The sequence below is a fragment of the Thunnus maccoyii genome, chromosome 2 (genome assembly GCF_910596095.1).
Source record: "Thunnus maccoyii chromosome 2, fThuMac1.1, whole genome shotgun sequence".
NCBI classification, from domain to species: domain Eukaryota; kingdom Metazoa; phylum Chordata; class Actinopteri; order Scombriformes; family Scombridae; genus Thunnus; species Thunnus maccoyii.
This window is the reverse complement of record NC_056534.1, coordinates 11,165,818-11,192,915: the sequence shown is the minus strand read 5'-3', so window position 1 is coordinate 11,192,915 and position 27,098 is coordinate 11,165,818. Positions and strand designations below refer to the sequence as shown.

The 27,098-nt window shown below is 39.9% G+C and overlaps 1 protein-coding gene across 2 annotated transcripts; it reads right to left on the bottom strand.

Moving 5' to 3' along the window:
• Positions 1 to 216: 216 nt before the first annotated feature.
• On the bottom strand, positions 217 to 24,431 carry gna12a (guanine nucleotide binding protein (G protein) alpha 12a). 2 transcript variants are annotated; one of them, XM_042392234.1, is made up of 7 exons: positions 24,319 to 24,428; positions 23,607 to 24,144; positions 17,692 to 17,910; positions 6,124 to 6,174; positions 5,819 to 6,019; positions 5,299 to 5,505; positions 217 to 4,040 (listed from the first exon to the last, which is right to left on the bottom strand). In XM_042392234.1, the coding sequence occupies exons 2-7, from the start codon at positions 23,922 to 23,924 to the stop codon at positions 3,879 to 3,881; spliced, it is 1,158 nt and encodes a 385-aa protein (XP_042248168.1). In that variant the 5' UTR covers positions 23,925 to 24,144; positions 24,319 to 24,428; the 3' UTR covers positions 217 to 3,878. The 2 variants fall into 2 exon arrangements, with proteins under 2 accessions (XP_042248168.1, XP_042248158.1); XM_042392224.1 differs by having other exon boundaries at positions 23,607 to 24,431.
• Positions 24,432 to 27,098: the final 2,667 nt, after the last annotated feature.

Here is a 27,098-nt window from a genome sequence, read left to right as displayed (position 1 = left end):
CCCCAGGACATATGAAGAACATACTTGGATTTATTTTCTACCCTCCCTCTCTCCCTCATGAACTCAAAAAACATTTTTTAAACTCCCCTGCCATCTCTCTCTACTTTCTGCCACTTTTCACTTTTCGACTCAGAAGGTCTTGACCCGTTGCTTTGCCATATACACACTAAAACACACACACAGACGCCCACACTGAGAAAATAAAGAAACAGCATGTCAGCAAACGGCAGTGTATTTCACCACAGAGCACAGAGCCAAGGCACTGGGAAACAAAAAAACAAAAGCAGACCAAAAAAAAAAAAAAAAAAAAAAAAAAAAGACCAAACGGGTAAAGCGAGTGAGAGACCTCCCTCCCTCTCTTCATCCTCTGCCTCCATCCTGTTCGCCTTTCAAAGTCTGCCGTCTGTTTGTTTGTTTCATTGCCTTTTTTTTTTTTTTTTTCTTTTCTCCAGACGTTCTCCTTGCTGGTCGTTTTCTCGCAGACACATCCAGTGCAATGACGACGTGTAGAAAAACTCGTGTGAGTGGAAAAGGTAGGTTAGTTAACAACGACAAAATGCTACAGCAACGTTACAGTTACAGTGATACTGTTAGACAGAGTGGTGTTTGTATTGTAAGGTTTTACACACAGTGTCGGTCAAACACAGTATTCTATGTACAGGAAGTATGAACATGCACAAAATGTCGCTATGCAAACACACACAAACACATATAAATTACACAGTTTAATACAGTATTATAATAAAGGCGTGTGGAAGTGCTCATAATTAGCCTCATTCCCCTCAAGGCCATTTGGACTTAATACTCAGGGTGGGAAGAGCAGCAGCATTGTCCTACTGCTGCGTACCAAAATCTACATCATGTGAATGCTGGGAATCAAATCTCATTTCATAGATTCATAGACATATTAGAGAGAAACTGATTAAGATTAAGAATCCAAAGGCTCGACGATATGGGTTCAAATTGTGACTTATTTTAAAAAATACATATTTTTGATGTGCTTGCAGTTATCCATTAAAGTCATGTAGCAGGAAACCTCAAACATAGTTGTGGTTAACAGTTTACCACAGATCTAAATCAGTGCACAAGGAATATTTAGCTGCAAGTCACCATAGCAACAGTACTTCATGCAACATTAACTCTCACTGGTCAAACAGGCATAAATAGTGCTTTCATTAGTGAATTATCAGTAGATTATTATTTTTGATTGATTCATTGGTCATTTGGTCTTTTAACCTGTATTTACTGATTTTCTGGTATTTTGGAGGCTTTGTAACAAGTAAACTGACATATTATCACCAAATAAAGTCGAAATGGCGGACGTGTTAGCAACCAGTCATTTATTTACACATCTAACATGAGTCATAATTTGGAATGTTTTTGGCCACCTCGTGATCAAAAGTCAAATATTAACTCTCCTTTTAGTTTTAGTTTTGATCTCTATCAACTCCTGAGGGGAATATCCGGCTCTTTAGCTGCTAAATGCTCCACTACGTTAGCAAGTTGCTAACTGTCTGTCGTTTGGTGCTGGACAGGTAGTGTACAGTGCGTTTACAAGAGCTTTTTTTTTGCTGAAAACAGCTGCCTGCTGCAAATGGAAACCAGGTTAATGAAAGCAGTGAGAGTGAACCAAAACAGAAAACTTGTTGGGGTAAAACCGAAACAATGAGCTGAAAGACACCGTAGAGCCGAAAACCGCAGAGTTGAGTCATAATTCTCTGTAAATTAATCAGTACAAGGGGCCCCTTTACATTACGCTGTCATTTTTTTCTATTGTTAATATAAATATATTGATTAGTGCACCTTTGAAATGTCCAAAAATAGTGAACACAATCCCTCAGAGCCCAAAATGACATTTTCAAATTACTAGCTTTGTCTGACGAACAGTCGGTGTTCATTTTATAACCAAACACAGAGAAAACCAGCAAGTTGAGCACATTTGAGAAGCTGGAACCAAATAATAAATTGATTAATAGTTGATACATTTTTTTTTGGCCAATCGACTAATCAGTTCATCAACAAATTTTTTTAAATTTTTTCAGCACTAGACCTAGCTAAGAGTTTAACCATCTCCAACAAAGTTAAAATAATTCATGGGGGATTATTTATTGTCTATATAGTCTATTGTATTACTCGGTGTTCTTCTTAGCAACACGCTCAGAAGAGTTGATAGAAAATACCAGACAACTTGGGTAATCCTTTATTTTACGAGTCTGTAATGTCCTAAAAAATTTCTAAGAAGTGAACGTGAAAAATGTATTTTTATTTGGTGCTAACTGTAGGTCATAAAAAAAGGAAAGAGGTCAATTTGTACATTTTATTAATTACTTGCTAGCGTAACCTTGCAAGACTTTTTAGTCAAAGTCAGCTGTGAATATGCTAAATGGGAAATTTGTCTTTAGGGAAGCAATTCAACATATATATAGAGAGAACTACATTTCCAATAATGAATGAATAATGAATGATTATTTACTTATTATTAATTTGAGTTTTAATGAAGCTGGTATTTCAAGGAAATTCATACTTTCCCGTGTACTTACAGAGACTTACAAGGAGATTACAGACCCGTAAAATGAAGCATCACCAACACTAGTATAAGTTTGCTAACTTCACTCTGTTTTTGCTCAGTGTGACTTGTTTCGGTCACTTGTTGCTGTTTTGTGCCCACCCTTCCCACCCTGACTGCTACAGAAGTCCAAAATGGGACATGCAATATGGGAATAAGGTCATTTACAGTTCAACCCTGTCATTCTCTGCTGTTCCCTTCACGTTCACAGGACAAAAGCTCAGGACCAAATAGTGTAACCGAACCCCTAAGCCTTCTTGTAAAAGGGGATACTTATAATATGCCTCAGGTTGAGTCTGGGGTAATGTGGTACATCTACTAGGATGTTGGTGAGAAGAGAAGAAAACCATAAGAAGAGAGATGAACCATGAATTCATGCAAGACCAGGAGCTGTGTGTTTCCGCATGTGCGTATTTTCCCAAGAAGAGTCTCTAATTTAACCGTCTACTGTTTCTGCTGGAGAGGAACAATCTCTCAATTGTGCCGGGGAGGAGAGGAGAGGAGAGGATAAGTCTTACTATCTGCAGCTGTTCATCTCTCCTATGATGGTGGGACGAGGGGAATAAATACAAGCAGGGGAGGAGAGAGAAACAGAGAGAAGACAGTACAGGAGAGAACGAGGAGTGTAAGAGAGATAATCTCTTTCCTCTGTTAAAGTTCATTGACAGGAACACTTGTGCAACCTTATCACATAACACAGCATATGACCAGTACGGGCCCAAACCCTCACCCCTCTCCCTCTGTCACGTGTATATTAGGACAAGACATTCTTCAGCTCTCTCTAAACTTTCTTTCTTTTCACTCTCTTTCCCTCCTGCTTCTTGCTCTCGCAGCTCGAACTTACTGCATTTCAGCCGGCAGCAGTCTGACTTGGTTTAGTGACAGGGTTGTCATAAGTCTTATATACATCCGAGAAAAAAACACTTTCAGTGCTTGTGTCATGTAGTGGGTGCTTTTCTCTATTTTTTTTCCTTTTTTTTTTCAACATTTCTTAACCTGTGTACGAAGGCGAGTTGTACAAGAAGAAGAAGGTGACTGTCTTTCCAGCATACACACATTTATACAGGTTAAATGCAGGGTCTTGTCCTTGTAGACCCTTGCAGTTTCCACAGGGGCCGACATGGGCCAACTGATCCAGAGTCACTTCATGGCTCCACAGGTTCAGAGTTCAAAGTTCAGTTAGATCCACTCGGTGGGTCAACTGACTGCTCCACAGGTCAGTGTTAAAAATGCTCCCAGGCCTTCTCTGGCCTGGATTCATGGCTGGTTTCACAGTTTACAGTCAGAGAAGCCGTCGTCTGCAGCGTGAAGGTCACTGCAGCATGATATCTTTGAGGTTTTCCTGCAGGATGGTGTCCTTCACGGCGTGGAAGACAAAGCGGATATTTTCTGTGTCCACTGCAGTTGTGAAGTGGTGGAACAGCGGCTTCCCTCGGTTTCTCCTCTTACGGCTAAACGACTGCACCAGGAACGCCTGGAAGAGTAAGACAACCCTTATTATAAGACGACCACCCACCCCCTTTTCCTGTTTTAGTTAAAATACTTTTTGAAACACTTTTAGACTTGTCCTGTTGGGAACATTTCCCCAATAAACTATTAAGCCAAAGATAATATAGTCCCCATCCTTCTCAAAACCTTCTCTGGAAGCAATTCATGGCAGCTTGACAGATGATTCAGTCTATGATCTGTTTCTCCTTAAATTTATTTACTCCAAAACAAGTTAGACGAGCCATTGGAAACTCCCATAAATTACACTTGGCTAACTAAACTCTAAGAGGACTGACTGACTCTAACAGACACGCTATAAACTGACATAAAGAAACTCGCTACCCTGGCATCACTAAAGCTACTAATGACCCATAATGCAACACTCTCTGTAGGAGCCAGTGCTGCATCAATACTCTCTTCATTTAAAAAAAGAATATGTGATGATGTGCTGATGTATGGTCTGCTCATGAGAATTTAATCACTGTCCTAAAAGGTTTGACTGTATTTTCCAGTTCTTGCTTTACCGAAGGTCAGAGGTCCGACTTTATAGCGGCCACCTCGCAATGTATCTGTCTTTCGGAGGAGTAAAGGACATGGCTGCTTCAAAAGTGCAAAAAGAGGGCCGAACTTGTGTTAAGGCAAAAAAACAAAAAACAAAAAAACAATCTCATAATTAGAGTTTTGTCACAACCTCTCAAAGCAACGAAGAAACACGTCTCACCTGATGATCGAATATGTGATGCTGTGAATACGTAACTGTCAAGTCTTTAGTTTCTATAATATGATCCCTGCTTTTTCAAATTTTCAGAAAGAAAAATTGGCTGAAAGAAAACTGGGTGAAAACTAGACCGGGGTAAAAATCAGCAGAGTTGAAGATGTTCAGTTCAAATTGGAATAACTGTACACAATTTTTTGATTATCTCTCCTCAAAGGAATTAATGGTGTTGCACTACTTTGTATACATGAAAATGAAAGAAGAACAGGTGTAAAGATTAAAAAAGAGCTGAAGAAAGAAGTTCATATTAGTTCAGACATTAGTAAGGTGAGAGGGAGGGGGTTTCTTTGTAAAGGCCTCAATATGCTTCAAACAAGTGCTGAAGCATAATGAGGCCTTTAAAAACATTCAAGAAGAACTTATAGCAGACATTTGTTGAAAACAAAGAACAGGTGCCTCATAATGCTCACAACATTAAAACCTGTGTGTGTGTGTGTGTGTGTGTGTGTGTGTGTGTGTGTGTTTGTACCTGTACGTCCTCTAGCCGGCGCGGGTCTCCTCTGAACTCGGGGAAGTGCTTGCGGATGTCTGCTATTCGAATCTTTTCCACCAGCAGGTCTGTTTTGTTGAGGAAGAGGATGATGGACACGTTGAGGAAGAGCTTGTTGTTTACAATCGTCTCGAAGATGTTCATACTCTCAACCAAACGGTTTGTCCTGCGGTCCTCCATCAAGACCTGGAATCACACACACACACACATAAAATCCTTTGGTTTCTTCAGGTTTTATCTGCACACCAATTAAGGATTCAGTTGTCATCATATGACTGTTTATTTGAACCGGAGCCACAGCTGAGGGAACAATCAAGTTTGCGCAACCAACCACAAAGAGAGCTTTGTGTAAACCTCAAATGTTGCATCTCTCTGATGTTTCTGGTCCATTTTGTAATTTGAAAAGTCAAGGGAATAATGATCAGACTGTCTGACTAATCTCAAAACATCTCCAGATCAGCGTTTCATGATGAGAAATGTGTCTTGAACGTGCGAGTACCTGGTCATACTCTGACGATGAAACCATGAAGAGTATTGACGTGATCCCGTCGAAACACTGAAACCACTTCTGCCTCTGGGACCTCTGCCCGCCAACGTCCACCATCTTGAAAGGAATCTTCTTGATGACAAAGTCATGCTCGACGATACCCTTCGTCGCCTTCCTCGCAAACAAAATATCCTGTCTGCTTGGGATGTAGTTCTGAAAGAGGGGGGGAAAGGGGGCGATGTTTTTTTAACAATTTGGAGGAGGAGGTGAAGAAATACAGAGTGTACTTAAAGCATGAACAAGTCCTTGTGACTCACCAGTTGACCGATGCGATCCAAGTTATCCAGGAAGTATTTGACCGACTCACTCTGCAGACAGGAAAAAGAAAAGAATCCATTACAGCCACAAAATGGAACTGAGTCATCCTATTACACATTACCAGATTTAAAAGATACAGATGATCAAATTAAAGCTCGTAATCCGATTATTGAAACAATTCCATTTCTTGTATTTCTTCCTTATTTCATTCCCATGGAAACTGTCATACTGTGGTTATTGATTTAATAATACATCAATCGATGCTTTCTCCCGATCTGCGACAAAGGACAAGAACCATGTGATCCACCATAGTTAAACTGGTCTCATCATATTTTCACAAGACATTTACTAAGGCTTGAAACACTTTTAAGTACAGCGGCGTGTGAAACAACTCTTAAGGACAGGACTCACCAACAGTGCAGCATTATGAATGTATCACTACATTAACATGACATGCTAGATTACAACTGAATCGAAGCCACACAGAAACTTTAAGGGTTTCAACTGGGAACACAAACCTACAAAGACCAGATAGTCCACACATAAAGACGGTTAGAACAGGGCTCAAAGAATAAAAACATCGGACAACTAAGAAATGAGTCGAACGCTGTTCTGTGTGTTTCTGTGTGGAATTCGGATGAGATGGTTGATGAAGAAACGAGGGAAACAAAAACCGCAGAGAGGGCTGGAGATGAGTAAAAATCCATATGAGTCAGGTGAGCTGCGGCGCTGACCTGAAACCTGATGAACATGATTATAAAATAATTGTTACTCATGGCACAGTTTTTACCATTTGTGGAGAGTTTATTTAAGTATTATTCCTCCTTAATTTTATTTATAATAGTCCAATATCACAAATCACAAATTTGCCTGAAAGGGCTTTACAATCTGGACAACATATGACAGACTCTATCCTTGGAACCTCGGTTTGGATAAAGAAAATCCCACAAAAAGCCCCTTTAATTGGGGGGGGAAAAAAAACCTCAGGAAGAGCAAGAGAGGAGGGATCCCTCTTCCAGGAAAGGACAGACAGATACAACAGAAGCTGTGTGGTCCAGATTCTAGTCGTAAAAAATCAAACATGTTTAAAGTCAGATCAAAGGATGAAAGCACTGATAGTCTCCTTTGTTGTTATTGTTAACAAATCCCATGAAAAGATCAAACTATTAGTATTCAACGCTGACTTCTCTCTCTGTGTGTGTAACACTCAGCTCCAACTGTGTAAATCTTTAAAAAAAAAATGATGATAAATATATTGAATATTTTTTTTATAGGCTCATAATTTCCTAAAACAGCTGTGCAAACGTAACTCAAAGAGAAGAGTAAATAGTGTATTTGTTGGGGACTATTTACAACCACAGATTAATTTAATACACAATTGGTGCGCTACAGTAGTGACTATTTATAGTAGCATGATGGTGTATGTAGGATTGACTCAAGTTATAGTATAAGCAACATGTCACTTGTGACCTTTAAGTTGTGGTTTTTGGACAACAATACAGCTCTACGGCACAGAATAACAAGCTACATCAGGTTTTGGATACATACACACAACACTTTATCAGAAGGCAAACAGTTATAATAATCAGACATCATACACTGTTAGATTTTATCTCCTGGCTGTCGACACAAAACTGAACCAGGCTGGAACAGACTCGGTCGATCTCGGTCTGATCGATGTACGCTGTAACTTACACGTTTTAGATGTCCGTGTGTATTTTCCCATTTGAGTTGACTTCATTTCCGTACGGTATGAAAATCAATTAACAGACTCTTGAAACTTGAGTTGTGTAATCCAGTCTGTATTAATTTCTGTCAGCGCTATATCACATCTGAGTGTAGACTGACCTTCGCTCTAATGGATTACACAGCTCAGGGTAGTTTTAAGAGCCTAATTGATTGTCATACTGCACGGAAACAGATGGACACCAGTGGATCACAGTTTTCTAAAGCAAAGCAGCATTATATGTAAAAGGATTTGTTGTGATGTTTAGTATATATGATTTGTTGTAGATGGGCGAAAACTTGGAAAAACCACAACTTTAATATAAACACACTAGACGTAGGACACACGTTTTAAGCTGAAACAGTAGTTTTATCATGTTGAAATCATACTCAAAGCTAAAAATTGTTCCCATGATTCCCGACAATAGTTTAAAACTGAACCTCTGTTCTTCTTCTTCCTCCCTCTCTCTCTTAAACACACACACATTCAACAGGAAACAGCTGTGTGTGTGAAAACAGTGGGGAGAGACATGGGGGAGGGAGGGATTAGCGAGTCAGACTGAACCGAGTTACAGAGTCATTTTAACTCTCCCATCACACACACACACACACACACACACACACACACACACACACACACACACACACACACACACAAGCATACACACTTGGGCCCAACTACAATATGGCATTATTCCTCTTTAAACCCCTTGTCAAAAGCAACTTTTTTCTAACTTTGCACATGTTCGGCTTCTGTCCCACCGGCCGAACAGAATCTCTTCATGTGGCAGTTAAATTCATCTCTGTCAGCCCCGAACATGTCGCGTAACAACCAGGAAACGTGACCCCTGCGCGGGTGAGACGTGACCTTGTGACTCCGCCGCTGACCTGCGATGTCACAGCAATAGGAAACACAAAGCCAGGGGGCTCTGATTGGTTCAACAGGACATGAGCAATAGGAGGGGTTGGTCGGAGGGAAAAGCACGGAGAGGGGAATTCCCAGAGATGAAGGGATACGCAAACACAGACAGAGACACAGACACACACATGAGCACACACACACACACACACACACATTGATCATTTCCACAGACACTTTAACTGCCATCAGCAGAAATGAAACAGCCTGATAAGTGATGCAGTGGAAGCATTACAGCTAAATATCAAAATAAATGAATTTTATTAGGTCGAGGATGAGTTTTAGCACCTTGTAATGCAGAGCTATAGGTAGTAAAACTGGAAAATATAGCTGTGTATGTGTGTGTGTCTGGATTTGTGTGTGTGTGTGTGTGTGTGTGTGGTTGAGTAAGGCGGGAGGAATGTCTCCATTCATGGCGTGTATGGGCAGATTAGGGGCTTTATTACAGCAAAGACCTGAATAGGCTCACATTCTGCAATGTGTGTGTGTGTGTGTGTGTGTGTGTGTGTGTGTGTGTGTGTGGACAGGTATATGTGTGCCACTTTTGCAATGTGTATTCGACTGGGTGTGACACTATTGTCTGACCAATGCACTGCTTTCCCTACAAACTACAATGATGTATTAACTCGCAGTTGATCTATTTAGTCTGTTAAATGCCACAAAATAGTGCGAAATGCACATCACGGCTTCCAAGGTGACATCTTTAAGTGATTTGTTTTGCACATTCCTGTTTACGTGGGAAACAACTTGAGAATGTAAAGTAAAAGCAAACATTAGTGCCTTATTACATCTGCATTTGCTGGCAGTAAACCAAACAATCTTAATGACCTGGAAAATACAGAAAAAGGACCGTTACATTGTGGATTTCTGCCTCAAAGAATATATTTTATTAGCAATCAAGCAAGCAGCTCCAACATAAACATATGGACATTATACGCCCCCCCCCCCATCAAAATGTCTTTCATTGTATTGTATATGTATTGTGTCAGTTCAAGTCAATTTCTATTTATACAGCCCAATCACAAACTCGCCTCAGGGGGCTCGACAACATGCAACATCCTCCATCGTTAGACCCTCAATCCGAGTAAGGAAAAACTCCCCAAATGAACGGTATGTACTGTTATTGTTTGTCACTTATTGTTTGTGAAAATCATGAGCTATAATTTTAAAAAAAGCAAAAAACAAATGACTTGTTTTGTCTGCTCAACAGTCTAAAGCCAAAAGATTCATTTTCTGTAGATCTGCTATTGATTTAGGTGTACTGGTGTGATACTTTAACTTTTAACAAAGGAGCCTTTGTTAAAATATCCTGATTCATTAAGCTCTGATTCTAATCAATTTATTATTGAATCTTTTATCTCTTGTGTCTTTTCATTGAATCGTAAGAGTGTATAAATGACAGAAAATCACAAAAAGCATACAGTGTGTCCTCTTTACACAGAACCTCAGTCGGAAAAAACGTATTAAGAAGAGAAAGAAACAAAAGTGAGATTACAAAACAAAAACTTTTGTAAGCATCTATCACAGTTTACAGGCTGACTTCCTCGTTCAACTTTGACCTACTGTATTATTGTTTTACAGGGAGGGATTTCGGATGAGCTCTCTTTCGGTTTCACAATGAAATTAACCTGATTTATATAATCTGATGGTCTGACCGTCTGTGTTTCTTATCACGCTGAACTTTGTTGTGGTGACTCAAATTGAAATAAGTTTCATTGAATTCTTAAATCACAACGACAACAAAAAAAAGTTCATCAATATTAAAGATTTTACTTCTGTGGTTGTTGTGGGAACAATGTTTGGTCCTTCGCACATTCACACAGGAAGATATTAGCGAAGAGAAGAAGATACACCAAGAAACAGTTACAGTTATATATATACAGCAAACATTAAAGCAGAAAGAGCAGCTCCTCAGTGACGCAGCCGCAGAGGGACGTCCAGGTTGAAATCTCATTTAGTCAACCATATGGAGTGTGTGTGTGTGTGTGTGTGTGTGTGTGCGCCTGTTCATGCACTTAAGTATTTATAGCTTCTTTACGTCTCTACGAGGCTTCAAAGTTCCCCTACGAGCCTCACACATACTGTATATAGTCTAAACTCCAACCTTCTATACTCACGCTGTGTGCACTACTAAAGACAACAGCAACCGTTTACAATCCCAGCATGATGTACAGCCGTGTTCTGGTCAAGCAAAAGGAGGTTTTGGTGTTTATATCCTATATCAAACGTGTGTGTTATCTGGGTGTGGTGGGAACACAAGAAAAGCCTGCGAGTAAACAAAATCCTTGCATGTGCTCGCATTGGGTTTGTTTTTTTCTCACTATCTGCACTCCTTCACTCTGTTTTCTCTTTCTCTCTCTCTCTCTCTCTCTCTCTGTCAGCCTCCCCATCCCCCCTGCTCTTCTCCACTTTCCACTCCCTTTCTTTCTCCCCTCTCAGCGGACTCTCTCTCTCTCTCTCTCTCTCTATCTCTCTTTCCTCCCTCTGCCCTGTCTGCCTGTGGCCCAGCTCCAGCCGTGCCTGGGAAAAGCTGACTGTGGTATCCCCGGAAAACCTCTCAGAGAGTGGAGAGAGAGGCGGGTGGAGAGTATCTAACTCAGCACATTTACTCCGCGGTAGACATTTTGGTTTTTCTTACAGTGAAAGGATAAGGCTGGCGTTATTTTATATTTTTATTTATTTTTCACCAAATCACATAAAAACACCAAAAGCAACAATTTGTTAATCCGTCTTAGTTTTTTCTGAAGATCTTTAAAGCAGCTGTAATCGATACTTATAATGATAACTATTTATTAGATAACAGGTCAGGTTTTTAGTGAGTTTCAGCTCATTGTTTAGCTGTCTGGCTGTAACTTTACTGTTTTGGTTCAGTCTCAGTGCTCTCATGGTGTCATTTTTGGCAGCAGCAGGCTGCTGTTTCCAGAAAAAAATGTCTAAAAAGCCACTGTACACTACCTGCTCAGCAACAAACAGCAAACAGACACAGTTAGCAACTAGCTGGTGAACATAGTGGAGCATTTCGCAGCTAAAAAGCTGGATATTTCCCTCAGGAGTTGATAGAGAGCAAAAACAGAGCTGAAAGAGAGTGAATATTGGACTTATATTCACCAGGTGGACAGAAACATGACTCCAAATGAATGATGATGTTGCACCGTAACTGCAGGATGTGTAAACTCTTCAAACACAACAAAAGTTCAACATATAGAAGGTGATGACAGTGCAGTGTTGTGTTCACAGCTTGTTCACAGTTGCGCCCCAAGTGGCCAAAATAATTTGTTAATGCAGGTTTAAACCTGCAGTAACTGATTTTTTGGCCACCTGTTCAGTTGATTTGGTGAACTTGTTCATCTGTTTTGGTCTCCTCCAACTCCTGAAGCAAATATCTGGCTCCTTAGTGGCTAAATGCTCCACTGTGTTCACTGCCTCGTTGCTAACTGTGTCTGTCTGCTGTTTGGTTCTGGGTAGCATACGGAGGGTTTATGAGAGATTTTTTGCTGAAAACAGTTGTGAAATGATGAGAGCAGAGAGAGTTAATCAAAACAGTAAAGTTGCAGGTCATAAAACCAAAACAATGAGTTAAAAGAAGCTAACACATACCTCTCTGGGTTCATCACTTTTAGCAACATCTTTCACATACACACAGTTATTTGATTTTATCATTTGTATAAAATATTGATTATAGCAGCTTTAAAAAGGAGTCACAAAAACAACAACAACTCTAACAATTGCTCACTGTAGTTTTTAGCAAATGTTACTCAAATAAGAGTAAATTGCATTAATATGCGTTTGTTGTGGACTGTTTTCAACAGAGATAAACTCAAAATAAACTAATGTGGTGTGTGTGAAGGAACACAGTGAAACATGTGGCTCATGTGTTTTTAATCGTTTTAACAATGGAGCTCTATGGAACAGAGGAATGAGCTAATAAGCTATTTTGGCGAAACAGAAAATAGCTGTTAGTTGGATCAATTTATTGCTGGTGTTTGTCTTCTCATGGGATTTGTTAACAAAAAGAAAAAAAAAAAATATAACCAGTCTTATCCTTGAAGCCAGAGTGATGTGTGCAGGCCTGTGCAGCTGTAGCATACTAGCTTTATCATACATGGACTCCAGATAAGACAAGGCAGTCTGACCCAAAGCTGTGCACTGACATCTCACACACACACAAACACACACACACACACACACACACACACACACACACACACACAGAGTATGCTAAGTGAGAGAGAGAGAGAGACGGAAGTGGCTTCTGTCTGAGTCCAGATTGTTTTGTCACTGATAAATGTGTAACAAGGTAAAAGGTCAAACTCGCAGCTCTGAGCAGACAGCACAGCTGCAGCGTCACTTACAATAAAATACAAACAAACTAGCTGCCACAGCAAATACAAAGTGTACTAACAACAACAAAAACAGCTGGTGGTGCCGATGCTGTGAGACAGTCGCCATGTTGACAATACGGTTGGTGATCATTTATAACATTCTGCTCAACCGTTAAGTGTCATTAACCGTCTGTCCGGCTCTTCGCAGCATATTTGTGGACAGTCTTGTAGAGCTACGTGCTAAACCAAATAATTCATAATCTCTTCAACTACACATATCGGCTGCTTTAAGAGTCTTGTTTTTTTTTAGTTCTCGCTCCTCAGGCGGCAGGGAAATGATGAACTTTGAGACTTGGAAAAAGTCAAGTCTGACTAGAGATGATTTATAAACTCGGATATAAAGTACATCCCTATATTATCTCACTCTTTCTAAATATTTACTTATATAGGGAATAATTAAACACATTTCTTTACAGCTGCTTTAATCAATCGATTTTTTGGGCCACTGGGGGTTGCGCAACAAGCTGTAAGCACAACACTGGCGTATTATCACCTCATGAAGTTGAGGAAACAGTTGCTTACTTACACATCAAGAACACGCAGAACAACTATTTTTTAGATTAATTTGGTGTCGTGTTTCTCTCTACCTGATGAATAATTTCACCATTCTTATCGCTAACTTTGTCTGCCTGTTGCGGCCGGAAACGACGGCAACGAGAACAGTGAGAGTGAACTAAAACATTAAAGCTGTGTGTTGGTAAACCGAAACAATGAGCTGAAAGATACTTAAAAACTTTGTAGAGCACAGGAGAACTAATGAGTTTGTTCCTTTCCCGTACACACAGTAATGTGATTTATTGTTAATATAAAATTATTGATTAAAACAGCTTCGAAGCTACACTAAAATTTACATGTCAATACATGTCAAATATGCTCGTCTTATTGGCCTAAATTACAAATTGGCACAACAACAGATAGAAGCTCTCATCCTCAAAAGAAATTATATAAATTTGACCTATTTGACAATAAATTGTCCTAAATTTTGTGCAAATTTTGTGATTAATGAGAACTCAAGAAACACTAACTTCACCCCATTACTCACTGAAAACAAAACACTTGGTTCAAAAGATGCAAAGGTTTGTAATTGTGACATTGTGATGTCTTCCAAGTCAACAAAATTAAACAAAATGTTACGAACCTGTCTTTAACATTTGGGTAAGTAAAGGTGCCATTTTACTAAACCCTCCTTTAACCTTCTTTGCAGCATTTTCAATAAAAAAAAATCCAGCTTTATTTTTCATCAATTCAATTTGACTAGTTACACACTAGAAAGAGAAAAATCCACATATCAGTGAGTGCAAACCGCTGGTTTTGATCAGCGGGTGTTTAATATATTAGGACTAAAGAGGAAAAGAATTACACTGCAATCTACGAGCTATTTCAGATTGTGCTCAGTGCAGTGTAGCGTGGCAGATGAAACTCCACAGGGCTCCACTTCACTGACTCCAATTCCAGTCAAGAGAAAAACAATTACATCTTTGGAAAGTCTCCACACACACACACACACACACAAAATGAGAGAGGTAAGTTTCACACGCACAATAAATACTTCCACAGGCTTCACTCAGTGGGTTCTCCATCACTGTGACTTCTTTTTTTTGGTTGACATTCACGATATTATCCAGTTACTTCCTCTGAAGTTCGGAGTGTATCAGAGATCTTTGGCTCTGTGAGAGCAGGCTGTGGTTCATCAGTGACCACGCAGATTTCTTCTTCTCTACACTGTCACTGAAGGGAAATATTTATGCAACTGAAGGCAAAAACGTGCGGTTTACAGCAGCAGGGAATATAAAAAATGGGAAACATATATTTATTAAAGGTTATTTTTTGGAATTATGCGCTAACTTTACATTATGTGCTGTGTGCTTTAAAGACAAAAGGGTTGATTTCCTACTTTTAAACTGTGACTGTTAAGGAAATTTCTGTTCGCGACCGCATTGATGCACAAGAGATACATTACAATTTCATACTTTGACAAATCAGTGAAGTCCTGCTCAGTCATAGGTCACTCACCGGATACTCGTCGGCTGCTGTGCCAAACGTGATGAGAAGCATGAGGTCAGCTGGTGAGTAACCTGTGACTGAACATGACTCCTGGTCAATGAATGAACTGAAGGCGGGTCTTTAACGTCCACGTTTATGTTTGGATTAGTGGTTCACTTTCAAATTTTTCCACCATAAATGACTGTTTGGGACCTGTTAAGCTTTCTAATTAGACGCCTTAGACTGCCTTGAAAGTAAATCAAGACATTTTTACAGATGTTTTGATACATTTTTCTTCTGTTTAGGGCTGCAACAATTAGTCAATTAATTGATCAGTTGCCTGACTGGAGAAATAATTGGGAACTACCAGTTAAGTCATTGTTTAGGCAAAATTTTTCCCAAATTTTTCCTGGTTCCAGTGTCTGGTTTATGTGAATTTGTCTTATTTTAGTATTATTGTGACATTTTATAGACCAAACAATTAATCGATTAATTGGGAAAATAACTGGCAGATTGATCGGTAATGAAAATAATTGTCAGCTGCAGCGCTACCAGACCTGCCAACACTCCTGTTTTCCCGGGTTTCTCCCGTATTTTCACCCTCTCTCCCACTGTGCTCCCGTTTTGTTGTTTCTCCCAGGAAACTCCCGTAATATGCATGTCCCTCAACCTTTATTATGAATAATCGTCATACACATGGATCCATAAGTTTTGTACGTTTGTCTGACATTACTTGAGTTTCCAGATCGTCTATGAAACACAATCCACACACGACGTACAGTTTCAACCCATCTGTCCCCACAACCCGATTCAAGGGGCGTGTGCACAGCTGCTCTCTGTCCTCCTCCCTCTGCTGCTGGTGTGATTCACTGCCTGCAGGTACTGCTGGTAGAGAAGAGGGGCTGGTTTGTCTCAGCCAGCAGCTAAGTTTACAAGAATTTGCCAAATTTTAAGATACGTGGCAAACTCAGATAATAAGTTAACATTCTACATGTTTATGCTTGTTGAACAGCTGGTTTGATAATGTACTAATTGGCTTTTCACTCGCGAAGGTTTTACTGCACTTATAGTAATGAGCGTAGTTGTTGTCAACTCAAGTAAAAGATTATCTCACTTCACTTTGACTTCATCCCCTTCCCCTAACTGATAAACTTAATCGGAAACCAACTACTTCCTTTATGTGACTGAATATGATGATTCATGTATTTTTTTCCAGCATCGTTCCAGGCTGTAGGAGTAAACAAATAAAATGTTTGTGTGTCCTCATTTAAACTGTCGTAAAGAGCTTCACAGTCACAGTCATCCATCTATTTACTGCGTCCTACATCCTCTAATCCAGTGATTCCCAACAACGAGCACTTTTACCCCAGAGGACACTTCTCCAGTTGCCACAGGCTGCAGATTGTGAGATTGTGGTGTAGCTCAGCTAATCTGAAAAATTACAAATTATGATGTGGTAAAAAAAAACATCTATCCAAATATATGTATTAAAAAGTAAAAATAAACACAATTAGGATTACAAACTGGGTAAGGCTGTCTGTTTATCTATTGTCAGTTTAACCAGTAGATTACCAGCTTAAACACCACACACCACCAACTTGTAACACTGATACCTCATGTTGCAACTGAGAGTGCAAGTAGAAATCAATCGCTAAAAGAAGCAGAACGAATGCAAACTTGACCAAAGCTACAAAAAAGAGACACCAAACATCAACAGCTCCTGGATCACTTTGTCTTGTGTGAAAAAAATTAAATAACAATCTCCACTTCTATAGAATATATAGTGTTCAATAATATTGAGTTTAAAGTCCAACTGAAATCACATTTAATCATCCCACTTTTATAGTCAAAAATAATGTCAACATATTTTTTAAATGTACTGTTAATAGTTCTGTACACCGTACACAACAGAGACAACATAAACAAACAGCTTCAAGTCATGGACAGACAGCATGTTGCTAACAGGGATTTAGCAACAACCACACCAGCATCCAACAGGTCGGAAGTGACATTTTCAGGTATGTTTACATACTGTTTAATGTGATGCAGTTGACGTTAGCAGTGCACTTTCCCCAATGAATGTTTGTTTGGTGGCTCGTTCAACAAGCTAAGGTGCAGGACAAGTTGTGTGTTAATGTTTATGAGTTAGATAAGAAGGAGACTTTAGCAGGAAAGCTGTGTTGATCGGAGTCTGTGGCTCTTGCGTTGTGTAGCCGGATGCTATCAGGCTCAGTGTGACCGTCTGCTCTATATTTGATTTGCTGTTGAGATAAGGACTCCAGCTATGTAAATGGATGATGGAACAGTATTTAATTGAAATAATGCAAAACTAGTGGGCACAATCATGAAATTAAAGATTTTAAAACATTTTTTTTTTCCTTTTTGTTTTTGATTTTTCTCAAACGAGAACATGAGTGTTTTACAGAGCAGATACGATGTTTGCTGTGGTAGACAAAAAAAGTTGGACTATAAAATATGTTAAAATGAAAACATCTGGAACATGAGATGTGGTTCTTGAGATGATCTGATCAGGCTGTGCGGGAATCTCTCCTACTCACCAGTTGGAACTCAGAGCGTCGTGCGTAGGCCTGCTGAATGCCGGTGTCCGCCCACAGCGCACTCAGTGCCATCACGTACAGCTGAAACTCGCCAGGCTCGACCCCCGTGGCGCCAACGCGTCCCTCCCACGACATCACCAGCATGCCCTGCTTCTCGTTCTCACAGCTCTGCCAGGTGATGCCCAGCTTGTCCCGGGCGTCCACCAGCACACGCATGCCCTGCAAAAAAAAAAAAAAAATTAGACACAATCAGAACGTATACAAGCCTGAACATGGCGAAGCGGTTCAACAGCTGCAGTTTCTAATGTCAGCAATATTGTACAAATGTTTCCTGACCGCACAGAAGAAAAAAAATTCATAATTCATGTGCTGCTTCCTGGGAAAAACGTCAACACTGAGTCTAACGTTTCTGGTAAACATGGGGTAACAGTGCAGCACATGTGTCTGACACACACACACACATGGAGTCAAACACATGCACGTGAGGCTGCTGGTGGTTTTCCTGAGGAGAACCATGTGGACTGATCTGTGTGGGAGGTCTCCTCCTGAATGATCAAACTAACCAACACATACAGAAAATTATTCAGTGATTGTATCTGTTTCTCCTTTTCTTCTTTTTTAATCAAACATTCAATTTATTCTATTTCACGAATGACTGACGTGTTCTGCACGCAGATTATTTTGTTCGGTTTTTTTTAATTACAGTTTTTATTTGTGGCTTACTACTTCAACTGTTACATAATCCTACTTGTTGTTTTTGTGATATCTGTTCCTCAGCCTCTACTTTTTATGTTTAATAGTATATTTTATGGCATGTTAAAGGACATAATATGCTTGTTTGCTTGCCTTGATTTATCGCACATGTAGGACTCAGCAGTGAGCAACAACTAAAAAGGTGTTTCAGAGGTCACGGTAGGTTGAGGGATGTGTGTATACTGTGTGCGGTGTGTGTCTGGCATTGAGTCATGACCACCTGATTCTTGTGCAATAGTCAAGTCCAGTCAAGTTTATTTGTACAGCTTAATATCATATTCAATAGACTTAACAGGCCCATAATATGAGCAGTTCCCAGCCAAAGTTCTCAAAGAGGACGAGGAAAAAACTCTAAAAAACATCTTAGCACACAAGAAAAAAATGAATAAACTTCAGAGGAGACCATTTAAAGAGATTCCTCTGCTAGGACGTAGTTAGCAGGAATTCACGCTATTACTGGTACTATGAGTAAATACATGTGGTGTGCTTTGCCCTTTTGTGACTAAGTTGTGTGGTGTGTTTTTAAGTCTGATCCCTCATTCAAGACTTTTTTTCTTTTTTCAGAGCTGGTGCTGTTTTTGTTTTGAGGTATGACTAAGACGGACAAAACCTAAACAACCGAGGACATCCCATAATTTAACTGGGAAGCCATGTAACCATAATATGACACACATGCAGATCGAAAACCAGCAGCAAGTGAGCTGTGAGTGAGCTCTTAGTCACATCCAGTCATTTTTTCAGGCTGTTAGGCAACATGAACATTATCAATAGTCCCGTCTGTTTCTCTTCCTGTGTGCCTGTATCTGCATGGCTGCCTGTCTTCAGTTAGTTCAAGTCAGCAGTCATGTCCCAATTCAGCAGCTGAATGCACCAAATTGCATTTCTACACTAACCCAAAACAAAACCATAACAGGCTGACAAGGCCTGTCCCGTTTCAAAGTCTTCTCCAAATGCAGGCAAGAAATGCAGCCTCATTTTGCCCAAATTTGGGGGACAATACCAGTGTATCTGTTGTCCCCTGCAACATCCAATCCTCCATGTTGAATGAGCTGGGCAGTTTATTAAACACATCGTTCAGGTGATCATTGTAAACTCCTGTCTGTAAAATCTCACAAACTCATCTGTTTGTTAGACAAATATAGCAAGTTTAGCTAACAGAACAGTCTCCTCCCAGGTTTTTAAACATGAGAATGTGCTGCTCTTCATGGTCTTACATTATAAAGAGTTGAATATGTTGTGTTTTTGGACTGTTGGTTGGACAACTCAACACATTTGAAGACATTATCTTGTGCTTTAGGATATTGTGATCAGTGTTTTTTTAATTGTTTTTAGGTCTGATTGACAGAAAATTAATTGAAAACTATTTTGATAATCAAATAATCGTATAAAAAACAGACATTTGAGGACGTAATCTTGGTCCCTGGGAAACTGTGATGGGCATTTTTTGCTATTTTCTGACATTTTATAGACCAAATAACTAATTGATTAATCAAGAAAATAAATGACACATTAATTGATAATGAAAATAATCATTAGTCAGAAAATGTTGCAAAAAAGCCAATTAATGTGTCCCAAAGCCCCAGATTTAACATAAGATGTCTTATTACAGAGATATTAAGATTACGATCATAGACGACTAAATAAACCAGAAAATATTCACATTTAAGAAGCTTGAACCAGAGAAGTTCAGCACTTTTTCTTTTATAAAAATGACTAAAACTTATTTGACTATCAAAATAGTTGGCATAGTCAATCGACTAATCATTGCAGCTCTAGCTACTGTTATAGCGTTTAAAGCTGAGGTGATGTGTTATTTGTCCTACAAGTCACAGTCCCTCAGTATTTGACCGCACATGGGCGAAGGAAACATGACAATCTGACATCTGAACTGAATTATTCTCACAGTTGCGATACGGTCAGTAGCATCATTATCAGCCGCCAAGGGTGGCAGCTGGTTAGGCGTTTCATTTATTATTATACTGTCAGTGTAATTTTAAAGTCGCTCCCTTCCTGCACAAGTGCTGCCCACCCATGAACTCCGCCGCCCTCCTCCTGCCTCACAGCACCTGACTCCTGAGTCCACAGAGTCCAGTTGAAGGATGGGAAGACAGAAAACATCCTCTTACACTGTACAAGTGACATGAAAAACAGCCATAACACAACATAAAAGCAGGTAACTGTTTCCTCTATTTCATGCCCTGTAATAAATAAGCAGTAACTTTGAAAAAGCTGCAAACTGAACTATTAAGACCTATAGTGCCAGTCGAAAAGTTGGGAAGGTGTAAAGTTGTGACTTGACTTTAAATTGATGGAGGGTTGGACAAACAAACAAGAACTCAGGAGAAAGAGAGATACGAAAAAAAACCCAAACCATCATGTGCTCAAATTAGAATGAATTAAAACTGTTTTTATTCATCTTGTTTATATTCTGTTCTGGTGAAGAGATACAGCTTGTAAGTTAGGTGACTCTCATTGGTACAAATGTAAAGTTTCTCATCAACTCAGAGTATGAAACGTCGGACGAGCATTTGAATAGTTTAACTTTAATGCGTGAGAAATGACTGATTCCACGTTGACAAGGATTATACCAGAGATTTTATCTTTTCACTGGAACTGTAATTATTCAGATTATGAAGCGGAACCACACCTGAACTTTAGCTTTAAGGTATTTATTTTCCTGAGCCTAAATGCTGTGCACACCTGTGTGTTCTCTGTCACGGTTTTACCGCCTTCCTTCCCGCTTTGTTCTCTTTCTCTATCATTAAGATCCCATGAAAGGGGGGGTGGGGTGGGGGGGGGTCTCTACATACAGCAGGTGAGCCTGATCCTCCACCAACGCCCCAAACCACACACAGAACTGCTCAGGTGACGTCTCAAGATGTCGCAGGTTTGTGGAAGCGATCATATTCAGTTTATGGTGACATGGATCAAATCATGAGAGGCCACGTTTACACCTTCAGTCAGTTTGTTTTAACTTATGTGTTAATTGTACACTATTGATTAATGTAAAATTCACTGTCTATGTGTTTAGAGCCACAATGATGAGTCGATTAATCGATTAGTTGTTCAACAGAAAATTAATCACAACCTATTTTGATAACTGATTAATCGTCTTGAGTCATTTTTTAAGAAAAAATGCTAAAACGCTCTGGTTCCAGCGTCTTAAATGTGAATGTTTTTTGCTCTCTTGGGTTGTGGACTGTTGGTTCGGACAAAACAAGACATTTTAGGTTGGTTCTTGGGCTTTGGGAAATGGTAATTGACATTTTTCACCATTATCTGACATTTTAAAGACCAAATGACAAATCAATCGTTAGTTGCAGCCTTTGTTTGTATTGTTTCCTTCTACATATTCCTGTATCTTGATCTCAAGGCTTCTAGTGGCCAGTAAAATGTAATTGTTGTTATTTTATGTTATATTTTATGTTATTTCACGTTATAGAAGCATTGAACCCGAAACCATATAATTGAAGGCGTTTTAAATGAAACAATTACTAAAACGATTATTGGAGTATCAAAGTAGTTGCTGATTAATTATCTGTCATTTGACTGATTGATTAATCAACTAATCGTTGCAGCTAAAAAATGTAGATGACACTGTCAGATATTGTGGAATAAGATGAGTTTGACAACCTTTAAGCTGCTGAAGTGAAAACAAAAGGGGGGGGAAATATCTTTTAAGTCATTTTTCAAGCAAAAAAGCCAAACAGTCAGTGGTTTCAGCTTCTTAAATGGAAGGATTTGCCGTTTTTCTCTTTAGATGATTGTAAATTAAACACTTTTGGGTTTTGGACCACTGGTCAGACAAAACAAGCAATCTGAAGACATCACGTGGGCTCTGGGTACTTAAAATGAGCATCTTTCATTATTTTCTGACATTTTAGACACTAAATAACAGAATAATTAATATCAATGATGAAAATAACTGTTACTTACAACCCTTTAACTAATAATGTTGTTTTACAAGATAGAGGGTTCTCAGGGCAGATGAGTAATGAGAAGACGGATCAAAGGATTACGGACATGCAGTGTCATGTTGATATTTCTATAAACTAGCTCAAATTCATGTAGTACTTTATATCTCTGGGCAGGGAAGACACAAATGCTGCATTAGTGAAGACGCTCTTCATAATCAAAACAATATTTTAAAGGATTTGTGGCATTGTTTGACTCTCTTTCTGCTCCCACACATCATGGCATCATGCTTTATGTGTTTTCAAGAGGTTGGATGGAGGTGAAATGTGTATGTGAAGGGAAAGGGGGGTGGTACTATTCAGGATCTGACCCGTGACAGGACCACCAACCACTGTGTGCTGGTATTCGGGGAAGGGTATTGAACTGCCTTGGCTGTAGAAGTGCAGGCTCTTATCATCCTTGTCTGGGCTGTGTGGCACTCAGAGCGGATGTGCTCATCCCTCAGGAATAGTCTGGTATTGTTAGCTGGTGAAGGAGGCCCAGCCATGACAGCAAACAAAGGGACACTCACACACACACACACACACACACACACACACTTCAGGATAAAAATATGTACTATGTCAACAAACCTCTATGTGTGCTTGTGTGTGTGAAGCTCAATTGTGGGATGAAAATGTCAATATAAGGGCAGTGATTGACCACTATTTCCATTATTTTTCATTTATTTTCTTGATAAGTTTATAATCATTTGATCTATAGAATGTAATTTAAAAAGTGAAAAACGCCCATCACTTTCCCAGAGCCCATGTTGACATCTGTAGCTTGATTGTCTGAAAAACAGTCTGAAACACTAAAATATTCAGCTACCTCTCATAAAATATAAAGAAAAGCTGCAAATCTTCACATTGGAAAAGCCAGAACCAGCAAATTGGTGTTGAAATTTGGTACAAAATTGGTAATTTTGCTTTAGAAAATGACTAAAATGATGATTGTTGCAGATTACTTTCCTGTCAATCTCCTGATCGTTTCAGCTCTAGATAGCAGCCTATATCTTCCCAAGTCAGTTTCTCACACATCATTGATTATCTAAAGTGGATTGACATGTTTCATTAATTCTGCAACAAACAAAATATTAATTAAAGTGTGTTGACAGCACTGATAATAAACCTGGGAGTTTAAACTTTAGACTCAAGTCTATAAAGTTTGCCTCAAGGCCCCAAGCTCTTAATTTCCCATGTCCTTACCTTCAGTATATTATCATAGATAGTGTCCCGGAAATCCAGCAGAGCTTTCTGATCAAACTCTTGTCCGTTAATGATGCGCATCTGTTTGAGGAATGTGGACTTTCCGCTCTCTCCGGCCCCGAGCAGCAGGATCTTCACCAGCCGGCGGACGGCTCTCCTCTCCCGGGCGAGCATCGCGTCTATCTCCCGGCTCCTGCGCCGCGCCTCCCGCTCCTGCGCCGCGTCCCTCTCCCGGCTCCCCTCCTTGCTGCCGCCCGGGTCCCGGCTGGCCTCGGCCGGGAGCAGGCAGCGGCTCAGGGTGCGGACCACTCCCGACATGGCGAGTCTTTTGGAGGAAAAAGTTCACCGAAACTCCAGTGGGAAAATGTTCATTATAAGGATCCACATCCACTTACATCCACTTACATCCACTGAATAAATAGCACGGATAAAATAAATAATGTCTACATCTAGATTGAGTGGGTGAAGCCGTTATCTAGTCTCCAACCGGCAGACAGCCCGTGTCCATCTTGGTTAGACCGCGTCATCAACAAAATCACTGTGGAGAGATGAGAAACAATGCCAGCAGACTTTTAAAAAGTTCCGAAAAAAAAAAGTTTTAGCCTCTTCTGCCCAGAAAATGGAAGAAATAAAAAAATCATAAATCCATAAGTGTGTCCATCCAATGCAAAACAATAGTAGAGGCAGTGTAAAGGCTGCGGTGATAACTCACACAGGGGGGACAGCCTCCAGACTTTAAAACACAGCCAGCGGTTTGTGAACTTGGGCAGCGGAGAGAGAGCAGCTCCTCCGGCCGGCGGTGGGACGGTCACAGGCTGAGGAGGAGGAGGAGGAGGAGGAGGAGGAGGAGGAGGGGGAGGAGGAGGAGGAGGGGAGGCTGAAGAGGGGGGTTGGGGAGGGTCGCCGGTGCTCCACCGGGGCTCACCGTCAGGGGACGCCAGTGGACCAGCGGTTTCCGGCAAGGTGAGAACTTTTTTAGGAACACCTGTGTAATCTAATGCGATCTAATACAACAGCACTGACATCAATTCTACTTTTACGAAGCTTATACATTTTCAGTTATTTATGTTTATTATTGAGGTAGTGGTGGTGGTGTAGCCTATATTTTGCCACCCTCGTGTATGTCAATGTGGACAAAATATTAGGAACACTTTTCAATATAATGCACCCAAGTGCACCACCACCACCACCACCACCACCACTACCAAACATTACGACCTCATCAGTAAAGCAGAATTATCACCTTTCTGACAATGTCAACAAAAACTGAAAATGTATAAGCTTCATAAATGTAGATGTATTAGATTGCATTAGATTGCGCAGGTGTTCCTTATAAAGTGCTTGAGTTGAGGTCAAGGGTCAAGACTGGGGTGTAGGTTTCATATCAGCAAAAGTCAAACATATAGACTACATGCTGGAAAATGAATTAGGCTCCTAAATGCTGTTTTACTTAGTAAATAGCTTTATTATTTTGACATACAGTACCAGTCAAAAGTCTGGAAACACCTTAAATCAGAAGGTGTTTCCAGACTTTTGACTGGTACTGTATATTGGGTGGACGTCCTGATAAAATATCAATAGCTTTGAAGAGGGTTGCTGTTTTCTTTTTCCTTTCCCTTTAAAATTAAACATAAGATTCAGCCCCCCTCCCCACCCTGATAACCTTTGTACTGTTCATTATAGACAGTAATTCTGTGCAATCATATCCACTGACAAATAATTCAGTATCACTTTCAGACAAGTCTCACAAGCATTAATAGATGGATTTATCTGTGGTTAATATTTCATATACTGATGCTTTATAGATTATTTATATGGGGGCATTAATTATGAACAACGTCTGGGTTGCCAGGTTGTGGGAAATGCATCGAACTTGCTTTTTCTTTTTCGCCCTTTAATTCATCTAGCAGACTCCTACCTTAAACATGTTACATACAGCCTATTAACATTTACAGCTGAAGGCTTGATGGATTATTAAAATAACTCAGATTGCAGACAACAGACAAGCTTTTACAGATGGTTTATTAGAAATTGAGGCAATTCACAAGGCCAAAGCTTCAACCGTTGGAATATGGAGAGAGAGAAAGAGTTTTTCAGCGATTATGACATTGACTTTTATTGATTTGGACAGGAAAATACCATTAAAAAACTTTTAATACATCACTTACACCTTCCCTCTCTCTCTCTCTAGTCTTGTTGTATGTTACCTGCTCTTAATATGGTTTGTTAAAGCACAGGTTCACAGTTTTTCAAGTCTGTCTTAAAACAACAGTCAGGAGCCCAAATGAATATTGAGACATGTTTTTCTTGCTCTAATCATTCCTCCTGTTCATACCAGCCATTAGAAAATCCCTTCATAATGCTTTTACAATGTAAGTGATGGGGCACAAAATCCACAAATCTTCCTGCTGTGCAAAAATGTATTTAAATGTTTATCTGAAGCTAATATGAGGCTTCAGCCATCTGAGTTAGTCAAATCAACTATATCTTTTAAAGTTATTGTTTTTTTTTAGTGCCATTTTCCCTCGTTTTGTTATTTCCACTGCAGCTGAACAGGAAAACACTGTCCGTCGAGACACAAAGAGGGAGTTTCATGCTAAAAAAGGCTGTAACTGTGTGAGATATCACTTTATTTGATTAATTCAGACTGCTGAAGCCTCATATTATCTTCAGATAAACGTTTAAATACATTTTAAAACAGGGACTGTGGATTTTGTCCCCCGTCACTTACATTGTAAGTGTATTTGGAGGGAATCTTGTAGGTCAGTAGGAACAGAGGGAATAATTACAGCAAGAAAAACATGTCAATGTTCATTTGGGCACCTGACTGTTGTTGTATATGTTGTGTTTGAACTATATTCTTTCTTGAGCTCAAAATAAAAACACAATTCCTCCTAAAGCCTAATCTTCCAGCCCAGTGTCTCTTTTCATTATTACGATTGTTCCACACCTTCTCTCTGTCAAACAGCCAGACCGCAGTGTCCATGTCTTTGCAAACCAACCTGTGTCCCTGAGAAACTTAAGATTCTCTCTCAGCCAAGACAACAGGGGACCCTTCAGTTTGACAGCTTCCCTGCCAGAGAAATGGGAGCTTGTCTCAGACTAATCAGCCACAGGCTCCAGGATGTTTCAGGGCCAGTTTCGACTACAAGAATAAGCCGCCTCACACATGCCAGTTGGGTACGCAGACCTTGAGTACTCCAGCAGACTTCTCTCTGCCCACCAACTGTCTGCTGTTACTAAGATGGGGACTGTGAGCCAAAGGAAGTGGACCCAGCAGACACCAGCCAGCTGGATGAAGCAGCAGACATGGAGGTTGAAGGCTGTGCGGATGTGTGAGGGCCAGAGGAAGTGGATTCACCAGAAAAAATCCATTTTGTATGAGACTGATTCTGAGCTATGCTAACTAATCAGCATTCAGCTCCTTCCAATATCAAATGAAATCCAAAGACAGTGGTGATTCAGTTATTGTTGCAATTTGATTTCATTTTT